Source organism: Castor canadensis, chromosome 12 (assembly GCF_047511655.1).
Source record: "Castor canadensis chromosome 12, mCasCan1.hap1v2, whole genome shotgun sequence".
NCBI classification, from domain to species: domain Eukaryota; kingdom Metazoa; phylum Chordata; class Mammalia; order Rodentia; family Castoridae; genus Castor; species Castor canadensis.
Genome location: NC_133397.1, coordinates 15,507,505 through 15,533,203, shown reverse-complemented (window position 1 = coordinate 15,533,203; position 25,699 = coordinate 15,507,505). Strand labels below are relative to the sequence as shown.

General features: G+C 38.4%; 2 protein-coding genes and 1 non-coding gene across 3 annotated transcripts; all 3 read left to right on the top strand.

The window, feature by feature from the left end:
* Positions 1 to 1,120: 1,120 nt before the first annotated feature.
* Positions 1,121 to 16,456, top strand: Nt5c1b (5'-nucleotidase, cytosolic IB). The gene is made up of 10 exons (XM_020186543.2): positions 1,121 to 1,153; positions 2,948 to 3,052; positions 3,389 to 3,562; positions 4,117 to 4,257; positions 5,436 to 5,948; positions 6,088 to 6,255; positions 7,345 to 7,474; positions 10,026 to 10,148; positions 10,528 to 10,712; positions 16,118 to 16,456. The coding sequence occupies exons 1-10, from the start codon at positions 1,121 to 1,123 to the stop codon at positions 16,454 to 16,456; spliced, it is 1,911 nt and encodes a 636-aa protein (XP_020042132.2).
* LOC141415218 (U6 spliceosomal RNA) lies at positions 6,876 to 6,982 on the top strand. The gene has a single exon (XR_012440225.1). It is a non-coding gene; the product is annotated as a U6 spliceosomal RNA (small nuclear RNA).
* Positions 16,457 to 19,152: 2,696 nt separating the features above from the next.
* Rdh14 (retinol dehydrogenase 14) lies at positions 19,153 to 24,455 on the top strand. The gene is made up of 2 exons (XM_020186542.2): positions 19,153 to 19,665; positions 23,409 to 24,455. The coding sequence occupies exons 1-2, from the start codon at positions 19,273 to 19,275 to the stop codon at positions 24,024 to 24,026; spliced, it is 1,011 nt and encodes a 336-aa protein (XP_020042131.1). The 5' UTR covers positions 19,153 to 19,272; the 3' UTR covers positions 24,027 to 24,455.
* The last annotated feature ends 1,244 nt before the right edge of the window (positions 24,456 to 25,699 follow it).

Sequence of the window (25,699 nt, the reverse complement as noted above, 5' to 3'; positions counted from 1 at the left end):
AAAAGGTATTGATTGGATGATGGTAGGTAGATAGAAAAATGATCAACCACTATTCAAACTTTATGGTGTTCATATCATTATTGTGTCCTTTGAGGAAACTGAAATTTAAGAAAATTAAACATCTTGCCCACAATTTCAAAGTGATGTGGTTACAGGACACGAGATGTGAAAAGATTCAAACCCAAGCAATCTATCCTAGAGTCTGCATGGTTTACTAATTATAATAATACACATTGGAAAACTTCCAATATTCAAACCTGATTATCAACAAGACCAGAAATCTTACTCAGTCCTTGATGGTTTCAGTCACTCAGACTGACATGGCATATGTCTCTTATGCAAACTTTGGGTGAAGATAAAATAAAAAAGATAAAATGTAGAATGTTGTGAAACTCTATAAGCCAGATTCAGAGACTGCCCTTGGCATAGTCTACTTTTTGTTCATAAAAGGGATAAACGTGTATTTTGAGGGTTACAGATAGGGAAAACATCAGGAAAGACAGACAGCACAGGTAAAATTCTATTGTGTTCAGCAATAGGAAAGAGCTTTGACAGTGACTTTCTCAATAGGCAAGAAAACTAAACATTAAAGCTAAGCTCAGATCTCAGTTTCCTATCTAGAACAAAATCCCAGTTGTCAAAAATAGTCTCCCAAACCACAGAAAGCACTCCAATGTCTGATGGGATAAACAGTGATAAATGATTGTGTCCACAAATAAGTTTGCCATTCCTTTTGGCAGTATCAGGAAATGTAGAGCCCAAATGGGATTGATATGATGCATGACAGAGCAATACTTTATAAAACTTAAAGAGAAGGAAATAGCAAAATTGACATTGTTACATATTAAACATTTGAACAATGTTTAGGAATCAATTCCTAAAAATGCAGACAATGATAATGAATTGATGTATTCAAATATGAAAAACACTATTGCTCTAGTTTTTTTTAAAAAAAAACATAGCTATGTATACACAGAATCAGTTTGTTACTATGGAATCACATGTGATGTCATAAGTTTGACATTCTAAACGTAGAGCTAGGCTAAGTAAGGAAGGTAGGAAATGGAGCTGGGGAGAGGAAAACCTGCGTAACAACAAAAGAATTTCAATAAGTAAAGAAATGAGTCAAACATCCTTGAAACCAAAAAGGAAGGTGAGTGAGTTGAGTGTCCTAGGGAGTTGGGGAAATGTAAATATTAGTCCATCCTTTCTCTCTGGGAATGTTCTACAAAAATCAAATAATTTCAGATAATGGTTACATGTAGAGAAAAATGGAGGAAAGAGATGAAAAGTTAATGGAGTGGAAAAGAATAGAAAAAGCATATGGTGTATGTGAGTCAAATTAATCAGCACTTACTGAGCATATGCCCGTGCTAATGGTAAGAAGTAAAAACACAATGACTGCCTCTGAAGAATGCCAGTCTAGTAGGATAAAGAATACACAGTGATTCATGCTCAGTAAAACTTGTACAAAAGACATAGATAGGCATGAGAAATGTTTAATGCTAGGAACTGCCTCCAGGTAACAGCTGAGTTTTGAAGACCATTGAAGAGAAGAGACAATTACAAGGAAATGAGGGTGGTATGTAGGAAAATAAAAATCATTTGGCAAAAGTAGGACATAAACGATAAGAGTGGTGAGATTGTAAGCTGCAGGTAGACAAGAGACCATATCTGAAGAATAACTGAAAAAGCAAAAAGGGCTGGCGGTGCAGCTCAAGTGGTAGAGTGCTTGCCTACCAAGCTCAAGGCCCTGAGTTCAAACCCTACTACTGCCAAAAAGAAAAACAAAAAAGATGATCTTAGGCCTAGCTACATGACAATAATAGAGATGAAGAAAGAGGGATTGGATTTAAAATATCTTAGAGTCAGAAATGACAGGATATTATAGGACTGGTATGGGGGAGTTGATGGAAAGATTTTAGAATCAATTCAAGAACCAGTCAGCTCATATTCTCCTTCAATTAACATGGATGAGATATTTCCTGGTGCATGGCACAGTGCATAAATGTATGAATACAGACTGGTCTGGGAGGACTGTGGCCTAACCTTTATGGTGAGCTCCTTAAACAGATAAATAGGACTAAGTTTAATCACATCAGTGCTAATGAATTAGCATGAAACAGTACAAACGGTGCTCCAATAAGTCTCTTCCAATTGATAATGAAAACATAAATATCTGAATAGATTTCTATGTACTGAGTTATCTACTTGTCTTACTCAGTTTTCCCTGTAAGAAATTCCTTTTGTCCTAGAGGCTAAGAGTAATTTGATAAGAACAGAAGATATGTCTGCCAACAAAGTTTTTCAAAATTAAGGTTTTTTTCCTTTTAAAACCAGATTAGTATTGGTGAGGTTCAGATATACAGAAAATTAGAACTATAGTTATTAAGAAAATAGCAGTGGTGGCACAAGCCTGTAAATCCCAGCACTTGGGAGACAGAGACAAGAGAATCTCGAGTTCAAGGCCAGTGTGAGCTACATAGTGAGTTCGAGACTAGCCTGGGATACATAATGAGAGCCTATTTCAAAATGCCACAAAAAAAGAAAGAAAAAAGGAAAAAAGCAAAAGAAGAATTTCAAGTCCAATGACAAAGGAGAAGTTCCATAAGTAGCAATATTCAGAGTAACTGGGAGAAAAAAACTTATACTACATAAATTGGACCCTGGAAAATCTTCACAGATCAGTTCTTATGTTACTATTTCTAAATGATTAATGCTATCTCAAAACTATTAACCAGGAAATTTATATGTAATTATTTTTATATAATTCTTCTTTATGAACTGTGTTATTTTTCTCATATTTGCTGGAACAGGGAAAAACAATGTCTAGCGAGTATATATAAAAGAAAAAAAAATCTGTGTTTTATTTATGCTTTTATTTCCAAACCCAAGGTTTTCTAAGGCCCTGATGTTAAAAATTAATGTTCTTTGTTTCCATATTAAGAATGAGGCCGGAATGAGGTACTCAAAAGACAATCTAGATCCAGAAAAAAGAAAGGAGTCTGATAAAGCTGGAAGTGATAAATCGGGAGCTCATCTGAGTTCTCAGGTGAGCTGACTTCTGCAACACCGGTGAGAAAACTAAAGAGCACAAAGCAAAGGGAAAATACCAAAGGGCAGGGGAGTTCTGGGAGAGAAAACTGAACTGGTCAGATCCGTACTAGGGACAAACTGATGTCCTCATGAGAAGGTTAAGGACACATTCAGGAGAAGCTGGTCCCTGCCCTTCCCTCCAGTCCACAGTCCACATTCGTGCAGAATATGCAGTGTAGAAATGCTGCAGTCTCCTCTACTCAGCCAATGGGAGGAGACTCGTCTTTGTTCACATCAGGGAGGGAAGGGAAATCTGGCCATCACATTGACCATTTTCTGCACAATCTTTCAGATGAGGCGTGCAGTCAATCCGAATCACTGGCTGAGATGTTGCAACATGTGGGGTCACCCGTCGTGTAGACACTGCCATTGTGCAGCTGAGGGAACTAGCCCCTGCCGCACAATCCGTATTTATATTCACATGTGCCTGTTGTGGGATCAGGGCCAGCAGAGCACCATGACCAGGGTGAGCAGAGATCGCATGACTGATTTGGGAGGGGAGCCATAGGGGAAGGATGTGGGAAACAGAAACTCTTCCACTGGCCTATCGATGGTGTCCTTCCGAAAGAAAGGCTGGAAGATTCCAGGTCCTGATCTGTAGCTGCCTTAGAGCCCTTCTGCAGCCTCACCTTTGTGGAATGGTAAAATCAGCACATAGGCCATTTCAGTACCTGTTAATAGGCTTGTCCTTAAGGAAGGAAGTGGGGAAAAGGAAGGAAAGATGACCAACTCCACTAAATTTCATAGATGAGTCGTCACAGGTTAAAAAAATCTATGAGCTACCACATTTGTTTCTTGGTTTTGGATGTTGTTCTGGGTGGTTCTCCACTTTGTTGCTTCACACAGAGGTCAGGATTGGGTTAGAGCTAGAGCAGTACACAGGGTGGTAAAAGCTAGCGTCTTTTCAATGGTTGCTGCTATTTTTAGTCTGACATGGTTTTTCAATAGGCACCTACATGGAAGAAGGGGGTGGTGGGAATCACACCTCCACCTTCCACTCTTGTCTTCTCCCTTTGACAGGGATCTCAAGAATTACCAACAGTGCCAAAGACAGATTCTCGAGGGTATGTTGTGCACAATGAGTGGCCCCGAACATCATGGAGCCCATCCACTGGGGCTCCATCAGTAGATGAGCCCAGAAGCAGGATCACCAATACTAAGGTAGAGCTAGAGAGGGAAGAATGGGTGATAAATAAGAGTGGTACACATCTATTGAGTCATTCTATGTGCCAGGCCTTGTTCTATGCTTGTCTTAGCTAATTTGCCCTCCAGAGAATTCCCTGATAAGCTTTGTTTACTGTTGAGAGAACTGAAGCACCTGGGAACTTGCAGAAGTTTCACAGTAATAAATTGTAGAGTTCAGATTAATACGCAGAGTCTAGAGGCTTCATGCTCTTTTCTTCTGAACTCCATCCACTCAACAATTTGTATTGGGCACCCATGGCTCTCCAAAAACGGGGTGGAAAGGTCAACAAAAGAAAAAAAAAAAACAGCATTAGATTGTTTGTGCTCTGGGCTCTTAACTAGGCCTGACCACATTAGCAAAATTATATAGTAGTTTTGAGATTATTTTCAGAGGTAAAGAAAATAAGACAATATGTATTTATATTCAATCCATCGGTCAAGTTTGGCTCAATAATCTGACTAAGAATACTTCTTTTCAGTCACATGTGAAACAATCATTAAACCTGAAAGTGACATAGGGAAGCCTAATAAAAAAAATTCTTGCACACCATAGTAAAGGGGTCCTTTCTCTAGAACGATTCCTTCCAAATTTAGGAAGATAATTATTGCTATTGATCTGACATGTGCAGCTTTGAAAGCAGTGAGAAGACCAGCTCCTCACTTTCTCAACAGCCCCTGCATTATTCACATGGAAAATGGGGTGAGGGAGGCCCCCAATGTGGTACAGTAGTGTTCTTCTATGAATGTCTGACCCAGTCTGACATGGAGTTAACTGGAGGCACTGGTCAAGCAAAGTCTATTCTTTTACTCAAGCCTTCTGACTGGGCAAGTATATGGCAGGCAAAGGACAGAACTTTGTAACTTCTGTTCCTCTTGCCTAAGAGTAAGGAAAAGAACCTGTGTGCTACTTACTACTCACAGCCCACAAAGGAGGTGTTGCCAGATAGACCAATGAGTTGCGGATGAGGGGAGCTAGAGGACAATGAAAGCAGTTAGTCTGTATCTAACAGCAATACGGAATTCTTGGCACTTAGAAATACCTGAGCCCTTAAAACTGAGGTGAACCAGGACTCATTTAAGATCTAAGAATGGGTGAAAAGGGGAGCCAGGTGGAACTGGAGCCTCGAATTTAGACTTCCACTTTCTTGCTCCAGCAACCCATCAGCTCGGCCACCTCCCGGACTTCGTCCTCTTCTCCCAGCCAGCATGAGTCCTCGCCTCCTGGGCAGCTGTCCGCGCAGCCCTCGCAGTCCCAGCCCCCTCGGCCCGTCACACCTCTGGATTCGCGGCCTCCCACGCCCCCAGAGACGGATCCCACCAGGCGGCCCACCGGGAAGCCGGCTTACGAAAACCCAGAGGCCTGGGCTCACGGCATAGTGCCGGACGTGCGGGACTCCCGTGACCCGCAGACGCGGGACTACGCACACAGTTGCGACTCCCGAGACTCGCATCAGCAGCAACGCGAGTACCCGCACACGCCTCCCACCGAGTGGCGGTCCTATGCCCAGCGCCGCATGCTCTACCCCACCTCCGTCGACCTGGACCGCTCATGCCTGTCGGAACTGCAGCAGCGGCAGCAGTGGGAGGAAGATGACGAGGATGAGGCCTACTGGGCAGCCGTAAGGAAGCAGTATGAGAAGACCCCCAGCAGCTCACGACCACGGCCGGTGAGCACCCCTTCTGCAGCCCCGCAGCCCTACCCTGTCCGACCCCCGCCTGTCCATGGTGGAAAGAAGTCAGACCCAGGTCTTTCCACCCCCAGGCCTTCCTGTCTGACTGTCCTCTTGTGCTTGCCTTTCCCGGCAGCCCAAACCCAAACATGCCATCACCATCGCTGTCTCATCCCGAGCACTCTTCAACATGGTGGACGACAGGAGAATCTACGAGGAAGAGGGACTGGAAAAGTACATGGACTATCAGCTCACCAATGAGAATGTCATCCTGACCCCAGGGCCGGCCTTCCGCTTTGTCAAGGTACTGTGCAAGCCGGCTTGGACCTCACAAAGGCCATGGGTGGCAAGAGAAGGACCCAGGAAAACCCCTGGGAGCTCACTCACCTTCCCTGATCACTCCTTTACAACCCTTGCCATTCTTGTCCCTTTCCAGTAGACCAGATCCCATTTGTTCTTTCACAAACGCTTCTGGCCAGAGAAGGAAAGGACTTGAGCAGTCAGCCCTGGATTGGGATCTTGACTTAGCCCTAAGTGGAGTCCTAGTCATTTGACATAGTAGCTTTGCTGGATCTGTAGGAGAGCTAGCAAACAGTAATGAGGTTATAATCCTGTGTAGTAAAAAACAAAATGCCTTATTAAAATGAGATGGAATTCACTTTTATGCCGGCCCCAGACATAGTATATTAAGAAAATCAAGAGGTCCTGACACTTAGAGACATGGATGTACCCTGAAGCATGTAGCACTTATGACTGTTCCCCTCATCACTTATGCAATTATTACATAATAACATAATCATAAGCATGCCAAAAACAAATGACACCTGTACAAGTTGTGGGCAGAAAGTACCTATCAGACTCAATACAAGCAGGAGAGGAAACCACAAGCCTATTCTAAAAATTCATGGTTAAAATGCAGTCAAAGAACTCCCTTCTGCCATACATATGTAAAAACTGGAGCACTACAGAGATGATTAGTCTGGCCTGTGTGCAAGGATGACATGTAAACTCCCAAAGTGTTCTATATTTTTTGCAATAAAAATAATCATTAGATGATCAATAAAGGCAGATTTTAGAAACCAAATGAACAGAAAATGACAACCATAAAAGGGCTAGCCTGATCCTTCTCTCTACCTATTCCTGAGATAATTCTAGTAAACTAAATATTGTAATAATTTTCAACAAAAACTTCCTATGTGTACTTTGATGGAGGCCCATGGATAGGAGGCAGGAAATATAAAATTAGTGTCATAATGATGCCTTTAAGGAGTCATGATCTCTCAGCGAGGACTCTGCAGAGCTTGACCTTGACTCTGATGACTCTTTTTCTCCAGTCTCCCAATGCCCATCTTGCCTGATCCTCTTTACACACACCCGTGTTTGTAACCTGCAGGCGCTGCAGCATGTCAACTCTAGACTCCGTGATCTGTATCCTAATGAACAGGACTTATTTGATATTGTACTGATGACTAATAACCATGCCCAAGTGGGAGTGCGGCTTATAAACAGCGTCAATCACTATGGTAAGTAAAATAAATACCACGTGGAAAACCAGCTTACAGCTCTGGAAGAGACAAGCCATGTTATTTTGCTAACCGTGGCCTAACCAATGCAGTGTCTTTGATACCAACACCCCCTTCTGCGTGAGGAATGTTTATTTGCCTATGTCAGAACAAGAAAGGCCATGTTCACTTCTAACTTCAGCACAGAGTTAGGCTCAAAGCTCTGGACTTAACTTGTCAAGTGTGAATTTCAAAGTCTTAATCCCAGGTCCTGTAATATATTTCTCTTTTTTATGTTTTTCACTTCTGAACTTGACTTCAAGGAGCCGTAACCCCAAAAGCTTCCTCCGTGTGATCAAACTTCTTGCTCACCACAGATCCATAGTAAGGGTTTAAAGGTTTTCACCTCTCCTCCCCACTCTTAAAAATCTGATTCTCCTGGCTGTTCTTTCTCCATACACAAATCCATACTCATGTCAGCAAAATTGTCTTTACTCCTTTACATGGAAATTTTGATTAGCTCTAGTCTCCACAGCATTTCCGTCAATGTGTCACTTTCTCTTAACGTTTCCATTTTTCCTACCGTGAAATTACCTTCCTTCCTATTTGGGTCACCATTATCCTGTTTTTTAAGTGACAGACCCAGTCTTGTGGGTATGTCAAGTCAAAATTAGGTTTAAATGGTGCACATTTAAATTCTAAAATCAAATTGAGCATATTTATAAATAATCAAGATATATTACCAGTTATTGAATTTTATTTTATATTATCCTAATTATATGGCTGATATCATACTGGGACATACATTTTTAAAACTGCCTTTTTAGATGCAGCCTTCATAGTGTCATGAAGTGAAAAGTGAAAATGTATATAAAAGGTCCAGCATAAATATAATAATAAATGAAAACTATTTTTTGGTTTTTTGAGACAAAGTCTCACTATGTAGCCCAGGCTAGCCTCAAACTCTAAATCCTCCTGCTTTAGTATCCTGAATGCTGAGATTATTGCCAGTGCCATTATATTTCAACCAAAAATTGTTAATTTAAGATACATAGTCTTACTTGGGTTAGTAGATGATATTGATTAGCTGTCCCTCATCAAATTGGATCCTTTTAGGCTGGAAGCACAAAGTATACTGGTTGATTCTGCCGATGAACCATCAGCAGAGGGCTGCCTTCTCAAACAGCCTTATTCATGGAATAACAACCCTTTACCCACAAGAGTTAGTTATTTCCCTTTGTTGGGTGCTAAACACAATCTGTATCTTTCTGTCCTGTGGTCTATGGTATCATTAACTTTTTATATGCCTGGCTCCATAATAAACTGTGGTCTCCTTGAGAAGAGGGACAATGTTCAATCATTTCTGAAGTTGCAGAGTTATCAAATATTTTCTGGATCATTACATTAATATTATTTAAAATTTATAGAATCCACTTTTGTGTCACTTACACCCAACATTGGCTTAAGTGACAATTGAGAGTATTTTGTTAACACCAAAACAGACACGTCCAGCCCCACTGTTGATACATCCTACCTATAAAATTCTAACCCTAGCCATGACCCTGATCTTAACCCCAACCCTAACCCTTACTCTTGGCTCATACAAATGTCAAACAGCTGACTAGACTTGATAGTCTGCTTTATATCACATGCATCTTAAAAAGACTTTGAATAGATACATAATATTTTATTATATGCATGATGCTATGCTTTATCTAATAATTCTTACATTGGTTGTCACATTTTGCTTTTCTAAATAACCCCAAGTTAAGACCTTTCTACATAAATCTTTATCAGAGTTTTACATCATTTCCTTTGGATAAATACCTGAAAAAAAAAAAGGAATCCCTGGATCAAAAGGAATAAATGTAAAAGCTCTTGATTCATATTGTCAGATTACTTTTTGACAATTAGTACCAATTTATACCTTCATCATTGCATAGGTTGGTTGCTATTTTATAATTTTCTCACCAACAGCTGGTATTTTTTAAATTGTTACTTATTTGAAAGGTATTTAATAGTATATTATGTTGAATCTGCTAATAATCGCATTAAAATTTTCAAGTTGGGAAGGAGTAACAATTTTAGGTATTTAAAATAGTTTAAATCCTACTTATTAATATTATTATATTGTTACTGAAGAAAGGATACTGAAAACAGAGTCTCAGGTCATAGTTCATGTAACAGAAGCATTAGCTCAAGTCTGCTCCATGCTTAGCAGCCAGTGGGTTAGACAAGTTCTCTGTGTCAGCCTCCTTCTCTATACTGAGGATATTACTGGCCAGGAAATTCCAAGAGTAACTTGGCATGGTCTATATGAATATAGGTCATAAAGTATAATGAACCAAACATACCCTGGTATGTGAAATACCTGCGAAGTTTCTCAATATTGATGCTATGAAAATAATTTTAAACCTTCAATTATTTCTAAGATAGCTTTCATTTATAAAGATTTTAAAATGAACTGAGATTTACAGATAAACTTGGTTATCCCTAAGGGAACTTTCATTTAGATTTATGGTGTTTTATTTTTAGTCTAGGCCATAACCAAGTCTGTCTTACCTAATAATAGGTTTACTAATTGACCGCTTCTGTTTGACTGGTGGAAAAAGCCCCATTGGCTATTTGAAGGCATATCTCACCAACCTGTACCTTTCTGCAGATTCTGAAAAAGTACAAGAAGCAATACAAGAAGGTATTAGTCTGTTTTCTCTCTCTAGTTAATAAGAGTTGTACTGATGGCCACTTACCTTGGGTTTCACATAGGATTAGGTGGTTTATACTTTTGGGTCTTCTGCTAAGTGTTTCCACATGTGACAGCCTTTATGCTTGTGCTTTAAGTTTTAACTTTCCTGGAGGGGGAGGCATTTTCAGTAATTGCCTTACGACCCATTTGAAGAAATAGAAGCAGTGCACAGATACCTCTTCTGAGATGGGTGTTTGTGAAGAGCAGTGGAGCCATCTGGTAATTGCTAGAGAAAAAACATCAGTGATGGGAAGATTTCATTTTAATGGGGAAAAACTACAACTCATGGCCCTGAGAAGAAAATTAATTAATCCCCATAATCTGCCAGGAATTGCCTCTGCAACGATGTTTGATGGAGCCAAAGACATGGCTTATTGTGACACACAGCTCCGTGTGGCCTTTGATGGCGATGCTGTACTCTTCTCTGACGAGGCTGAGCACATTACCAAGGAGCATGGGCTAGACAAATTCTTTCAGCATGAAACATTGTTTGAGAATAAGCCTCTTGCTCAGGTAAGTTCGGTGAGCTCCAGTTAATTTTCATATCCTCATTTCCTAACATACGAATAGAAATATTTGTTCATGGCAATGGACTTTTAAACTATTTTAGACAAGCTCCTCCTCATTGCAGTTTTCTGTCATTGGTGAATTCCTCATTTTGAAGCACCCACTGCTCACAACTTTTCTTTCAAATGTTGACCTCCTTTTAAATATCCTTTGGGAAATGCTTCTATGATCTTTCTATGATAGTGAGTTGACCCCCTCCAGGATATGAGTAACAGAGGGAACACAGCTTACCAATAAGCTGTTTGCAAGGTAATAGGTTCTTTAAACATTAAATAGGTCATTAAACATTCTTCTGGATCTCTCAGTCCTTGACCCCAAATTTAAGCAAGGCATTGTCTTAATTGGGAAAATCTGCAAAACTGAGGGTCTGAATCCAATCAGATAGCCTCAAAGAAGCACAAACTATGAACGCCGAATCAAACCAAAAGCAAATATTTAGGTTTTTAGGAATTCATCCATGAACTGAAGTGTTAAAACCAAGGTCTGAGAAGAACAAAACTTAATAACTTCTGAACCAAAGTAAATTTGAAACATCAAAATGTTGTGCAAACAATCTGAAGTGATGGATCCTTCAGTTTTAGTCTATGAATCTTCCCAAGAAATAGAATTGTCCTTTGTCAGTTTGTTTTAAACCTTAATGAACTTAAATACTATTATTTTTGCTTGCCTTTATAAAAGTATTAATAGACTTATTGAAAGCTGGCACATTTTACTATCTTGTCACTGAACCTTAAATAAGGGACACTTAAGTTATGTGGTTAGATTTATCAATTTGATCTCGTATGAACTGTGTCTTCAAAGTCATATCTAAGAAATATTTGCCATCCAAGATCAGCAAGATTTTCTCCCATACTATTGCACAGAAATATGTTAGATTTTATTCTTAGAGTTACAGTCAATTTTGAGTTAATATTGTATTTGAATAAAGTGTTAGCTGTGGTTCATTTTTTTGGCTTATGAATATACTACTCGTTCTTTCATTATTTGTTGAAAAGGCTGATTTTCTGTTCTGTTCCTTTAATATAGGTATCCATCTTTTTACCAATATAAATACCATCCTGATTTTATAGATTTAGAGTAGGTCCTAAAATCAGATGGTATTAGTTCTCTGACTTACTTCCCAAAACTGTTTATGATAGCCTCATTTCCTTGCATTTTCATATAGATTTAAGAAGGAGCTTGCCTATTTCTGAGGAAAAAAATCCTACTGGAATTTTTATTGGTATTGAATTTATAGCTAAATACAGGAAGAATAGATACTTTTATAATATTGAGTTTTTCAGGTCATGGTATACTTTCCATTTATTTAGGTCATTTAAAAAACATTTCATCAATGTTTTATAGGTTTCACCATACAGATAATACATGTTTACCAGATTTATACCTAGGCATTTCACAATTTTTGGTACTATTATAGAGATAACTTTTAAAATCCTTAATGGTCAGTTACTTGTTTATTACAAATGTGCAGAGACACAGATGGTATTTGTGTATTGACCATATAACTTGCAGCATGGTTAAACTGACTTTGTATTACTAACAATTTTGTGGATTATTTGAGATTTTCTAAGCAGACATGCTTGACTGTGAGTAAAGGTAGTTTTATTTCTCTTTCCTTGTTGTGTGTCTTTATCTTTCTTGCCTCATTACCTTGCTAGTTATTTAATACAATGCTCAGAAAGTCATGAAAGCGGGCTTCCTTCCCTTATTCCCTGCTCTTCTAAGGCATCATTCAGTGTCTCGCAATATCTACAGGTTCTTCTTGATGTACTTTGTCAAGTTGAAGGGTTATTTTCTATTCTTATTTTTAAGGGTCTTTATAATAACTGCATGTTGGTTTTTGATCTGAGCCTTTTTTGCATTTATTGAGAATATCATGTGTCTTTTCTGATTTGACGCTGATGGATTGAAAATGCTGCATTTTTGGTATAAATTCAAGATGGCCATATGCTGTGATCCTCTCATCTATTGTTGAGTCCAATTTATTAAAATTCAGAAATTTTTGCCTTCATATTCATGAAGGAAATGGACCTGTAATTTTCTTGTAGTATCTTAATCTGATTTTGATAATAAGGTAATACTGATCTCATAAAATGTAAAACTATTTTAAATGCTTGATAAACCTTTCTAGAGAAGCCAAATAGGCCTGGACTTTTCTTTGTTGGAAGGCTTTTAACTAATAAATTCAATTATTTTAAAAGTTACAGAACTAATGTCTAGATTTTCTTTTTGCCCTTTTGTTCATTCCTTTTTTCTCTCTGAATATGAATTTATGTTTTTCAAGGAATTTGTCAATTACATATAAGCAACTTCATAAATGCAAAGTTTTTATTTTTTTATTATGTTTTTAATGTTTATAGACTCTTTAGTGATGTTTCCCCAAGTTCATTTCTGATATTAGTAATTGATGCCTTTGCTATACTTATTTTAGTTTTAGTTAAGATGGTCAGAGATTCACCAATTTTAATTTAGCTTTATAATGAGCTAGCTTTTGTTAAGATTTTAAATGCAAAACCTGAGGTATTGTTTTGAGACTTCTTTTCTAAACTAAGCACTTTGGTGCTTTAAAATTTCCTCTACACATACTGTAGTTGCATCCCCCAAGTTTTGATTTATTTATAAATTACCTGAAATTTTCATACATGCTTATACATTGTCTTCTTCAATGTCCTGCCAAATGAATGCCAGTTCTTACATTCCATTTCTCGTTGGAAAGATGCCTGTCTTCCTATGATTCAATGCTAGTTGGTTGCCCTTTGATCTCAGCTCTCTCTTGGAGTTTAGTTATGATGTTTTTCAGATTGTTTGAGTTTTCTTGTTATTTGGGGTAGAGACAATAATCTCTTTAGCTTTCCATACCTTAGGAAGATTCCAAATGCTTTAAATCTTATATCTCCTCAGAGAAGTATTTTAATAACATTCATTAACATATCTTTGCTTTATTGATAAATTATACAGTTTACTAGTGTATAAATATACAAATTATGAAACATACTCAAGAATAGAAGTAAGAGAGGATGGGAGAGCCTCCTGGTTTTAATATGATAACATAAACTCAGCATTCCTCATTTATTCCTTTTGGAAAATTTGTGAATGCAGCAAAGAGAACTGAGCCTCTCTGTGTTTCAAAAACAAAATGGGACTAGAGTGGCTGCCAACAGTAACTAGACCAGTTTTTCTTTTGTTGCCAAAAAAGAACCATACTATTTTTTGAAAATATGACTTATTATGTGAATATTTGCTTGATTCTGCACTCTCTGCAGCTACATATAACAGAACAGTAAGTAAAATTTACTTCCTGAAGGTGAGAGGCATATATATATATATATACACCACACACACACACACACACACACACACACACACACACACACACATACATAGAGAGAGAGACAGATGCATGTATGGATATATGGATATATGCATATATATTGTGTGTATGTGTGTGTGTATATGAACACTATGTATATACTCATATTGTGCTTGTGTATATAAAGAATCTAACATATGCATTAGCAGCATCCCAGAGAGTATCATTGAAATTATGTCAGGTGTGGTACAGTTAAATGTGAACATGAAAAATTACATAAAAATATAAGTCAAGAAGACATCCTTGAATTCTCTGAAGATATTAATGTATATACTAAACTACTAAAATATTAATGATAAAGGCCCATATTTTCTGATAGAGAAATAAAGCCAGAATAATCATGACCAAGACATGGCCAAGTGAAATTAGTTGACTTCAAACATGAATAATTCTTTGAGCTGCCCACCAACAAAGAGTAAAAACCTTAAATTGTGGTGAGGAAGTGGGCATCAAACTGCCCTCAAACTCCTTAACAGCTTCTCTCAATGGTCAAAACACTACTTATAAAATCTTAAGGACAGAAAATATAAATTGTGGAATCTATTTTCAACCAAAAGTTGATTCAGAGGAAGAAGCTATATAGTTAAGGACATACCAAACTCTCAAAGATTATTTCCTGTAAGAGTTCTCTTGAGAAAACTAGTGTTCTACAACAGAGATTGGCCAATATGAGGATGACTGGATGAACTAATGCACAATTTGGCATACAATATAATTAGTCATGAATTTAAAACTAAAACAATGGGTGGGTCTAGGGTAACATGGAGGGGCAAATATTACATGTCTTAATGTAGGATTTATATAGCTAGTGCCAAAAAATATTTGTAAAAGAAATACTATACAGTATAATGATATCTTTAGTTAGAACAGCCAATCTGAGGATAAAATTAAGTTGATCTAAAAACATATTTTTTAAAAAATAAAGTTGATTTAAAAGCAGGCCTGAATAAAGAGTAAATAAAGTAACTACAATTAGATGATGGAGAAGAAACAGAAAATTAGAGTCAGACTGAAAAAAATTCTTAATGTCATTATTTCTCTTTGCAAACTGGGTGTTATAGAACACATATGTAATCCCAACATTGGGAGGCTCCAGCAGGAGGATGTCAAGCTTAAGACCATCCTGGCCACAAAACTTGTCTCAAAAACTAACAAACAGTAATAGAATCAAGATATTAAAAAAAAATTCAGGACTGAGGATACTGTAAAATGTTATAGGTATTTTAAAGTGAAATAAAGTAAAACTTCTTAAATGTCAGAAGAACCACACATACACACATACTAAGAAGCAAGACACTTGTTAGTGAATGCCTCAAAATTTTCAGACTTGAGAAATGCAACAGAACAATAAAACAGAGCCAATATCAAGTATATTTGTAATATGAATAAATGTAAATGAGCTAAAATTCAACAACTATTCTAAAATACAACACTTTCATATTGGATTACATTGTAAAATCCAATTCTGTGCTTTATAAAAGAGATATAGCTAACATTAAGTGCTCAGAAAGATTGAAAATGAAAGCAAGTATGAAAATATAAAAAGTAACTGTAAAAATAAAATGAGGTTGGATTCAGGGTGCAAAAACACATTGGACCAAACAGAAAAAAGTATACTTTTAAAGTATTTTGATGACCAAAGGAGTTTATTCCAAGTTGCCATCTATCTCATTAATCATGGATGGTTTATGTCTACTGTGCTGGTTTAATTATTTATAAACACTTTTACACTTAAAATATCTTGGTTTAGATGATAAATTATATGATCAACCTAGGTTTTATTTATTTTTCCTGGAATGCAAGGATAGCTGTGTATCAGGAAATACATTTGTACAAATGCAGGGAGCTTTAACATTGTATGGTTGGTCCAGTAACACTGTATGTCATGAATTATGTCTTTTCTAGGTTCATATAAGCCTCTGTTTTTTAAATAATTATTTTGGCTCACTGGTTCATCGCTGTGATATATTTCTTTTCACAGGGTCCCTTGAAAGGCTTTCTGGAAGACTTAGGCAGACTGCAAAAGAAGTTTTATGCCAAAGATGAACGGTTACTTTGTCCCATTAGGACCTACCTGATTACAGCCAGAAGTGCAGCCAGTTCAGGCGCCCGTGTGTTGAAGACCCTTCGCCGCTGGGGTCTAGAGATAGATGAAGCTCTTTTCCTTGCTGGAGCTCCCAAAGGTCCCATCTTGGTGAAGATCCGGCCCCACATCTTCTTTGATGACCAGATGTTCCACATTGACTCAGCACACAAATTTGGCACCATCACAGCAGCTCATGTACCTTATGGCATTGGTCAAAAATACAACACTCAGTGATAGGGAGAAGAAATAATATTTCAAATGACACTTCTGTTGGCTGTCAAGAATAATGAGGTAGAAGATTGGACCTCAAAATTTAGCTCCTTTAGGAAGGTTATCTCTTCATTTTTGGAAACATTTTGAACTGTCAAGTTACCTTCAAGCTACTTCTTTTTAAGCTATCAATGCTATTGAATACCATTGTACCTTTCTCTGTGTAAGTTATAAGTATGACTCTTCAGGGTAAGCTTAGCACTTGAATGCCCTTTAAGGGGCTGTTTCAGAAGCTTAGTTTCATAAAACAGTGCTCTTTTTTGGATGTTGGTTGCTTAAATGAATCATCACCTAGAGTAGTGATTTACAAAGGTAGAATGAGCTCTGAAAACTAGGGAATTTTTTAGTCAGTTGCCTCTATATCCAGCATTTTTGACCAATTTAAAATGAGAATGTCATTCTACTTGCAGGAGTGTACCAATTTTTGAAACTGCTCATTTGGAAATAAATCAGGTGGTTGTTCCAACAGGGTACTTTGTAAGATCAGTTCTAGACAGAAGGTTTTTTTTATGCTTTCTTTGTGTGTGTTCAACATCTGTGGACCACAGCGCTTCATATTTGAAGTCTCTAGCTTTGGGCCTGGCAGGTTGGACCAATATTTTCAACAAAACATGATTGGTTATTAACCATAATATACCATACATTAGCTGGTAATTTTCATGTTACCTTATTTTCTTATCAAATTAAATATCTCTGACATAGTATTATTCGTCCTTCTTTTGATGAGAAACTTAACATTCAAAACTACTAAATAGAATGTCCAAAAATCTGATCTAATATACAGCTAATCAGTGGTAGGGCCAAGATTCAATTTTACTTATTTCAAAAGAAGCATATGTCTCTTTTCTCTGTTATGCAGGCTTCCAAATAGAGTTGTTACTAATTCCATGGCCTTTGGATCCATCTGGAGGGGATTAGTCATTCCATTAAGCTCCGTATGTAAGCTACATAGCAGATCTAAGAAGTCCTTTTCTCTTGTTCTCATATTCTCTCCAGCTCTATTTCTACCTCCATCTGTACCTTAACTATACATATATACTCCATCCCTGGCTCTACTTTAGAGAAGACCACAACTGTCTTCTTCATCTTTTGCTCTCCCTAATTTGATGTGAAACAGTCCAAAATATATCAGTTGTGACACTTACTGAATACCTATTGTTTTCTTATGCATTAGCTTATGTAAAGACCACAAGAGGGACACAGTCAGAATCCCATCCTTTGGGAAATTTAAAACCTTAACATCCTGGCAGAGAAAACTCAAACTCAAATAGCCAACACTAGAGGGCTGTTTGTCCTTACTGCCGATGAGAGTCACACATGAAGTTAAGGAGGCAAAAATCAGTATAGGCTGGAAGTGGTTAGCAAAGACACACCTGAGATGGGCTTTAAAGGGTGGGCAATATGGGAATGGGTGGAATGGAAGAGAAAGAGGAAAAACATGTGCTTGGGGCTCAAGGACTTTATGTGGCCACTTCTTATAGGGGGAAGGATGGAAGAAAGGGTCCCCTCTCCAGAATCCTGTTCCTAGTGCCATGTTCTAAATCCCAGTGGTGTGCTCCTTCCCACCTCTGACCACTTCTTAGTACTCAAAAGAAACTGGATGTCTGGATCTATACCTTTTCTATGTCTACTAGATGCTTGTTACATCCTTGAAGGAAGTGGAAGGTGGTTGATCAAAATCAGCTGGGGAGTTTATTTCAAACTACACAACTAAAGCCTCCCTTTGATTGTTCTGAAGAATCTTCAGTGGAGGGGAATATTCTTTACTATCCGGTAAGCACCCTGAGAACAAAAATGGTATCCTATTTATCCATGCCACTCACACAGCAAGGGGCACAGGCAGAGTTTGGCACATATTGGGTGAGCAGATGAACTCTTTTAAGAGTTCTTCATTTAAAGCTATGAGTTTGAGGCCTTGACATTGATTCTTGTGGCATTAAACCCTGACATTTATAAAGCATTTTGACAGTGTACAAAGTATTTTGCCCTCCATGAGTACGTGTAATAGTCTCATGGAGGTGGTATGGAGGCAATTGTGGGCTTCTCAGAAGTCTGTGTACAATAAGTGCAAGCTTCTCCCATGGTGGCTCTACCAGTGCCAAATAAGATCATTTGAGGACAACTTTTTATATAGGGACTAAGATCATAATACTCATCTTCAGTGATCCTCAAGTGTGGGTCCCAGGGCATCACCTGGGAGACTGTCAGGAAAGCACATTCTCTGACCTCATCCCAAACCTGTAGCACTAGAAAATTCTGAAAATGAGGAACTGAAATTTGTTTTCCTTTTGTTTTACACGCACCCTCCTCCCCCACACTTCCACGTGATTCTGGTACACCTAAAGTCAGAAATCCATTGGCCCATTCTCTCTACAACTGACTCATGTTGTAAATTTTGAAGCCTTGTGCATCAAGGAAAATTAAAAATAACCTCACAATTCAGATGGGTAGAGACCAACAGGTGAAAGTAAACTGAACTGTTTACAGATCTCAGAAGAGTGGCATTGATTACTGGGCTTACCCAGAAATTTCTATAAACTAAAAGCATTCATCCTGCTTTCCCACAGCCAGTAGCCAGGTGCCACAGACGGCGCGTGATAGAGAGCGCCAGCCTCTCCTAACCAATCAGGTGGCCTCAGGGTGTAAACTACAAGTCCCAGCATGCCCGGCGCACACCTTCAGGAGACGGTCGGCCGCGTCCCAGAGCCCTTAGCGCTGTGGTGGCTGCCTCGGCCCCGGAATCCTAGTTCAGGGCCCACTGGGTCCCGGCCCAGAAGGCTATGGCAGTGGCTACCGCTGTAGCACTACTGGCCGCTCTGGGTGGGACGCTGTGGTTGGCGGCCCGGCGCATTGGAGGGACCAGGGCCCAGCGGCTGCACGGAGGCGGGGACTCCGGCCTCATGCGCGGAAAGACCGTGCTGATCACCGGAGCGAACAGCGGTTTGGGCCGCGCCACGGCGGCCGAGCTGCTGCGCTTGGGGGCTCGGGTGATCATGGGCTGCCGGGACCGTGCGCGCGCCGAGGAGGCGGCGGGCCAGCTCCGCCGCGAGCTCCGGCAGGCTGGTGACCCCAGCCCTGGCCCGGACGCCGGTGGGCCAGGCGAGCTCGTCATCAAGGAGCTGGATCTCGCCTCGCTGCGCTCAGTGCGCGCCTTCTGCCAGGAGCTGCTCCAGGTGTGGGTCTTGCGGAGCCCAGCTGCCCAGGAGGGAGGGCGGGGTGGGGAGCGCTGTAGGAGGGGCCCTGGAGCCCGGGGGTGACCTTGGCAATGGCGGAGGCTGAGTAGGAAGACACCACCACTCTGATGGCAAAGAGGTGCAGGCCTGAGAAAGGAGGACCCGGAGGGCCGTCTTCTGACCTCTGAGGATGTTGAGGAAGAAATGGGCCCCGGACGAAAATGATAAATAAGCTAGTGTTTGAACTGTTCTTTGGATTGTGTGGGCCCAGCCAGGAGTCATCACCCGGTCTCTGAACTGTTTTTCCTGTGTCAGAAGTGAACATGTGTCAAATCATGCCTTCTCTCATGGAGTCTGAGGGGCTGCGGGAGAGTAGACAGCTAAGAACCTTGGATCAGCCCCCTTTTCAGTGTTTCTTGTCTGTTTTTCTCTCTTTCTTCCTTTTTCCTTTTTTTTTTTCTTTTTGTTTTCTTTTATGCAGAGGTAGGCAGTGCCACTTACCACCACTTTAGCACTGTCCCTTAACCAGACTCTGTCTGGCCTGATCTCCAAGTAGAATCAGGTTGCAGTCCTTGTGGTCATGGTCCAAACAAGGGTAGGAATAAAAACAATGTAATGCCTAGTGTATTTTGAATATTTACTGTATACAAAGATGTGTGTCAAGCATTTCAGACATTTAAAAAAAAGGAAATTAAAATGCCTTTGGCCGTGTCATTAGGTCCTCACAGTAACCCTGTGAAGTAAGCATCATTATCTGTGTTTCACAATAGGAAATTAAGGCACAGAAAGGCTAAGTAACATACCTGTGGCCTGTCTTCAGAGACCTTTCTTTTAACCCCTATTCTATACTCCTAACTGGTGGTGGAGTGTGAAGATTTCTGTGAGCAAGTGTTAAGTACCCCACTGAAGTGGGAGTCCTTAGTTGAGATTGAGGTAGAGGGCTTCTTGCAGAGAGACATATAAAATTAGTTGACACAGTAAAGGTGCCTGTGAGAAATGAAATCTCTTGAATCAAGAGCAGAAGTTTCCAAACTTTCTCAGTAATTTTTGCATGATATCCTTGGGCCTAAAGAAATATCTACAAGTTCATTTATTAAGGAGTTAGATCTGAACAATCTAAAAAGTACTGAAGTCCTAACAACTCAGTAGCTGTTTGAAAAAAAAAATTCAAAAAAAAAATGATGTCTTTATTCTTAAATAGCCATAATTTATCAGTGGGAAATGTGTGCCTGTTTGTCACTGCACCAGCATCTCCAACCTTGCAGTCAGATTGGACATGACCACCCTGGTTTCCTGTTCTACATAGGTTTTTAGCCTCACACCTACTTTTTATTACAATAGCTACTAATAACTTAAAACCTCAGAAATGATCTTGTCAAAGAAGAATAGAATATAATGCTGAAGTTTTGAACCACTTGAAGCTAGAAATTTTTTGAGCATTGAACAGAGTATCACTGTTTTCCTTGGCAATTTAAAATGTTCCACAGCATCTTAGGAGTTTGTTGCTGCAGTGCTCTGGAATGGAGCATCATGTTGCAGCTTGGCCACTGTTGCAGATCAAGGGAGTTAGGTTTGTGTTATTGGTGGTATTTCATTATCATATAAAAGGTTAAGAAGCAATAGTAATGTATGAAAGATTGTGGGAATATTAGAAGTGTGTCTTCTTATGCTGTATTAAAATATAAATGGGGCTGGATATGCTTCTTATTCCTAAAACCTTTGCCACTTTGGTGACTTGAAGCAGAACCAAAGAAAAAATAAGTAACAATGTAGTTACAAAGAGATAACTAAATTGTCCTTGCTTGTAAGCATTTATATTTCTTCTTGACTTTGAAGTTCAGTGACTATAAATAGAAGGAAAAAAAATGGAAGCACAGACTTCTCACAAGTTGGTATTCTTGGTATTTGTGTCATTTATCTCCTAGAATTTAAGAAATAGTAAATTATAAAGTTTAAAATAACACAAGCCCAGTAAAGAATGATGGTTGAGAAATGATTAATTCAGGAACCCTTCCAAAGGATTAGTGAAAAAGAACACTCCTTTCTTTCCCCTATCAGTGAACTCTTGCCTTCTTTTTGAAGTTGACCATTGGAAAGCCTAAAGGTTTTTACAGAGACCAGAATGAGAAATAATTAATCCTCCAACAGGTAGGCTTTGATAACAGTTGTGAAATTTAACACATTTTTCTTTTCACTCATACTTGGCAAAAAGACCAATGAAAGTTGAAATTTGACCTGGAATTAATTTAATCTTGGGTCGTCACCATGCCTTTACACCTGGACCATGTTGTATATTTCTTTTTCTCTGTCTATCAACAAAGACAGAAAGTGCCAGTAAAGGGCTAGAGAGAACTAGCTTATATGATTTAAGGAATAAAAAGACTTCCCTATGAGCACAGTAAATTTTAGGACATTAATTTGGGAAGATTCCAGGGTACCAATGAACAAAATTCTGACTCTTAAGTGGGGACCTCTTGAAGCTTAAAAAGAGTATTCACTTAGGAAAAAAAGAGACTGCGCTGTAGAGTCAGAGGTTAAAGGTATTTGTTGTCTTTTGCCTCCTTTACTGTTGTGAGACTCATGTATGAGACACTATATTTCTAATTTTTTTTATGTTACCTAATTTTAACAAATCTTTTGATTTATTCGTGATGTTCTCTCCAGTCTCTGATCTCTATTGCTGGCCCCAATTTTAAGGAAATGCCTTGAAGTCATTCTGTTCTCATGGTGCCATTTATACTTAAGAGGACTGTCAAATAAAGCAATCTTAACTTTGCCCTTGGTGTTGATACTAGCAGGTCTTAGAATAAACAATGCTGACCCTTCAATTGTACATGATGTCCCTAGTTTCTAGCATCATTTTAAAAATCCCAGTTAGAAAGCCAATCTAGCTTACTAATCAGGAGGGGTATAGGTGTCTTAGGATTTCATCTTCTGGTCTAATTCTTTGTTTTGCCTCCTAGAAGCTCTGTGACAATGGGCACATCACCTAGCTTATGTGCTTCAGGATGCTTATATGAAGTTATTGGAAGTAGGTTAGGTTACATGAGAAAAGCAGAAGGCTAGACCCCTATTATGGATATCTTTTTATTTCTATTTTTCTCTCAATTGTTGGAAATTCATAGAAGTATTTTGGGGAATTTTAGTATTCTACAGGAAGTTTTAAAAATTTTATCTTAGGGACTTTTTTTGTAATTTTGATATGACCTCAGATTAAAATGATAACTCCCAAATTGATATTTTCCTAGTTAACCTGAAATTAAGGGGAGAAATATGGATTTGCAGGAGTGCCTCATCCCCATAGTTTCTGTTTTAACAAAGACCTTGATACTGACCAGAAGATCAACTTTCTAGGGAAATGCCAGTTACATATTTGTAATCATTAAGTTGTAAAAACATAAGACCAGAAATTGTCTTGAATTTAGTTTCTGCATTTCTTACTTGAAGATTACCATTGAGAAATATGTTATTATTATTTTAATAAATGAGAAGGAGCTGTTGAGTGAGATTGCAAATATCAATGTTTGTCTAAAGAACATCCTTCAAAGTAATCCCTTCCCCCACTAATTAAAAATAAGATTGGCAATGTTTCAAATAATTGACTTATCCATAGGCTAAAAACTGAAATTAAATACTTTTAGTCTCAAATTCTTTTTTTTATTAAAACATTTTTATCATGAACAGGAAGATCAATTGAAGGCCTGTTTTCATAATTCTGCATTCTCTTTTTGGCATTTATAAAGGAGGAACCCAGGCTGGATGTTTTGATCAATAATGCAGGGATCTTCCAGTGCCCTTATATGAAGACTGAAGATGGGTTTGAGATGCAGTTTGGTGTGAACCATCTGGGGCACTTCCTACTCACCAATCTTCTGCTTGGACTCCTGAAAAGTTCAGCTCCTAGCAGGATTGTGGTTGTTTCTTCCAAACTTTATAAATATGGAGACATCAACTTTGAAGATTTGAACAGTGAACAAAACTATAATAAAAGCTTCTGTTATAGTCGGAGCAAATTGGCTAACATTCTTTTCACCAGAGAACTAGCCCGCCGCTTAGAAGGCACAAATGTGACTGTCAATGTGTTACATCCTGGTATTGTACGAACTAATCTTGGGAGGTACGTACACATTCCACTGCTAGCCAAACCACTTTTCAATTTGGTGTCATGGGCTTTTTTCAAAAGTCCACTGGAAGGTGCCCAAACGTCCATCTATTTAGCCTCTTCACCTGAGATAGAAGGTGTGTCAGGAAAGTACTTTGGGGATTGTAAGGAGGAAGAACTATTGCCCAAAGCTATGGATGAGTCTGTAGCGAGAAAACTCTGGGATATCAGTGAAGTGATGGTTGGCATATTGAAATAGGAATAAGATGGAAGAGAGCTATTTATAAAAGTGGATATCAGTTATATCAGTGATGAGGAATGGTGTGGCTTGGGCACTTGCTACGTGATAACACAGTTTTGGTTTTACAAATAATGTTACTAAGAGGTACATGTGGATATTTTGAAGTTATTGAAAAGTTATTTTTTGGATAAAATTTCAGGAAAGATGTGAATGTGTATATCATAAATGTAATGAATAAAATATTTTTTAAATTATAATTGGGCAAGCATAGATTTGTAACGATTAAAGAATCTGTTAAAATAGTTATCTTGAGAGGTTTTTCAAATATCTTGAGTTGCATGGCTAAAATGTTAAGAATTTCTACCATAATGCTGGTTTTTATGTGGAAATAATATACCTGGTGTATGCATACAAATCTTACACAGAATAAATTTACTGATGCAGATTCTTCACCGTGCATTTCTTTAAAAGTTTCACTTAGAACAGTTTTTATCATGTCCTCTTTGGCCTCTTAGTCTTGTTCAGTTCAGTCTCTTGGTACAGCTTGCACACTACTATGAGAGGTAGTATTTCTAAAACCCAAACCCAAATTTATTCCCTACCCTGCTTCAAAACCTATTACAGTTTTTTCAGTTGCCCATAACAGTGGGTTTTGAGCCTTTTGGGTTTTTTGTTTGCTTGTTTGCTTTTTAAAGTAAGGGTCTCGCTGCATAGGCCAGGCTGATGTGGAGCTCTCTACATAGTCTAGGCTGGCTCATGGTCCTCCTGCCTCAGTCTCTGGGCTGGGATTTACAGTTGTGCACTGCCATTCAGCTTAGCCTTTTGTTTTTTCCCCTTATAAAATTCTTTTTGATAATAAATTTTTTACTCAAATATAGAAGTTTGGTGGATAAACAGATTATAGCAATGCTATAGTGCTAGAGTCCGCCAAGACTATTCCTAAAGGGACTTTGTAGAATACAGTAGTTTATAAATCATTCTTACTTAAAGTGTAAGCTGTAATATACATTCAAGACCCCATGAACTGATGATAGTCTTGCCAATTTATGGCTTTTATTCACGGCTGTCTGATGGAACTTTCTGCAATGATAGAATTCTTCACACAGTTTGATGTGGTAGACTTAGACACATGCATACTGAATACTTGAACTATAATTGATAACTGAATTTCTAATCTTAATGTTTGCTTAAATTTAAAACAGGTACAGTCTAAGTGACAGTGTATTGCCAATCATTCCATGAGACAACTCAGTCCTGTATATACAATAGTCACCCGCCTTTCCTTAAATTTTTCTTGTAATTGTTACTTACCCTTTAGATGTCCCCTCATGTGTGTTCCTTTCTCTAGTCTCTATAGGCAGAAAGAATTCTTTGTTAGTTATTTCCATTGATCTTAGTAGCTTTGCTTAAAGTGTACTAATTACTCATTCACAGTTCTGTTTAAGCAATTAGAATAATTTTTCCAAGGAGAGGTGGTTTACTTTATTGTTAATTTTTCGCTCTCAAGAATCAAAGTATAGTACCTGACACAGAGTAAGAAAAATTCAGTAAGAATGATGTGCATAAAAATAATTGGGCCCAAATAGGAGTACTGTGGTCATCTGTGTCACAGTATCACAAGTCTACTTAATAATTTCAATTATTTGTCTTGTCATCACCTGTTGGAAAGAGGAATTAATGACACTAAACGA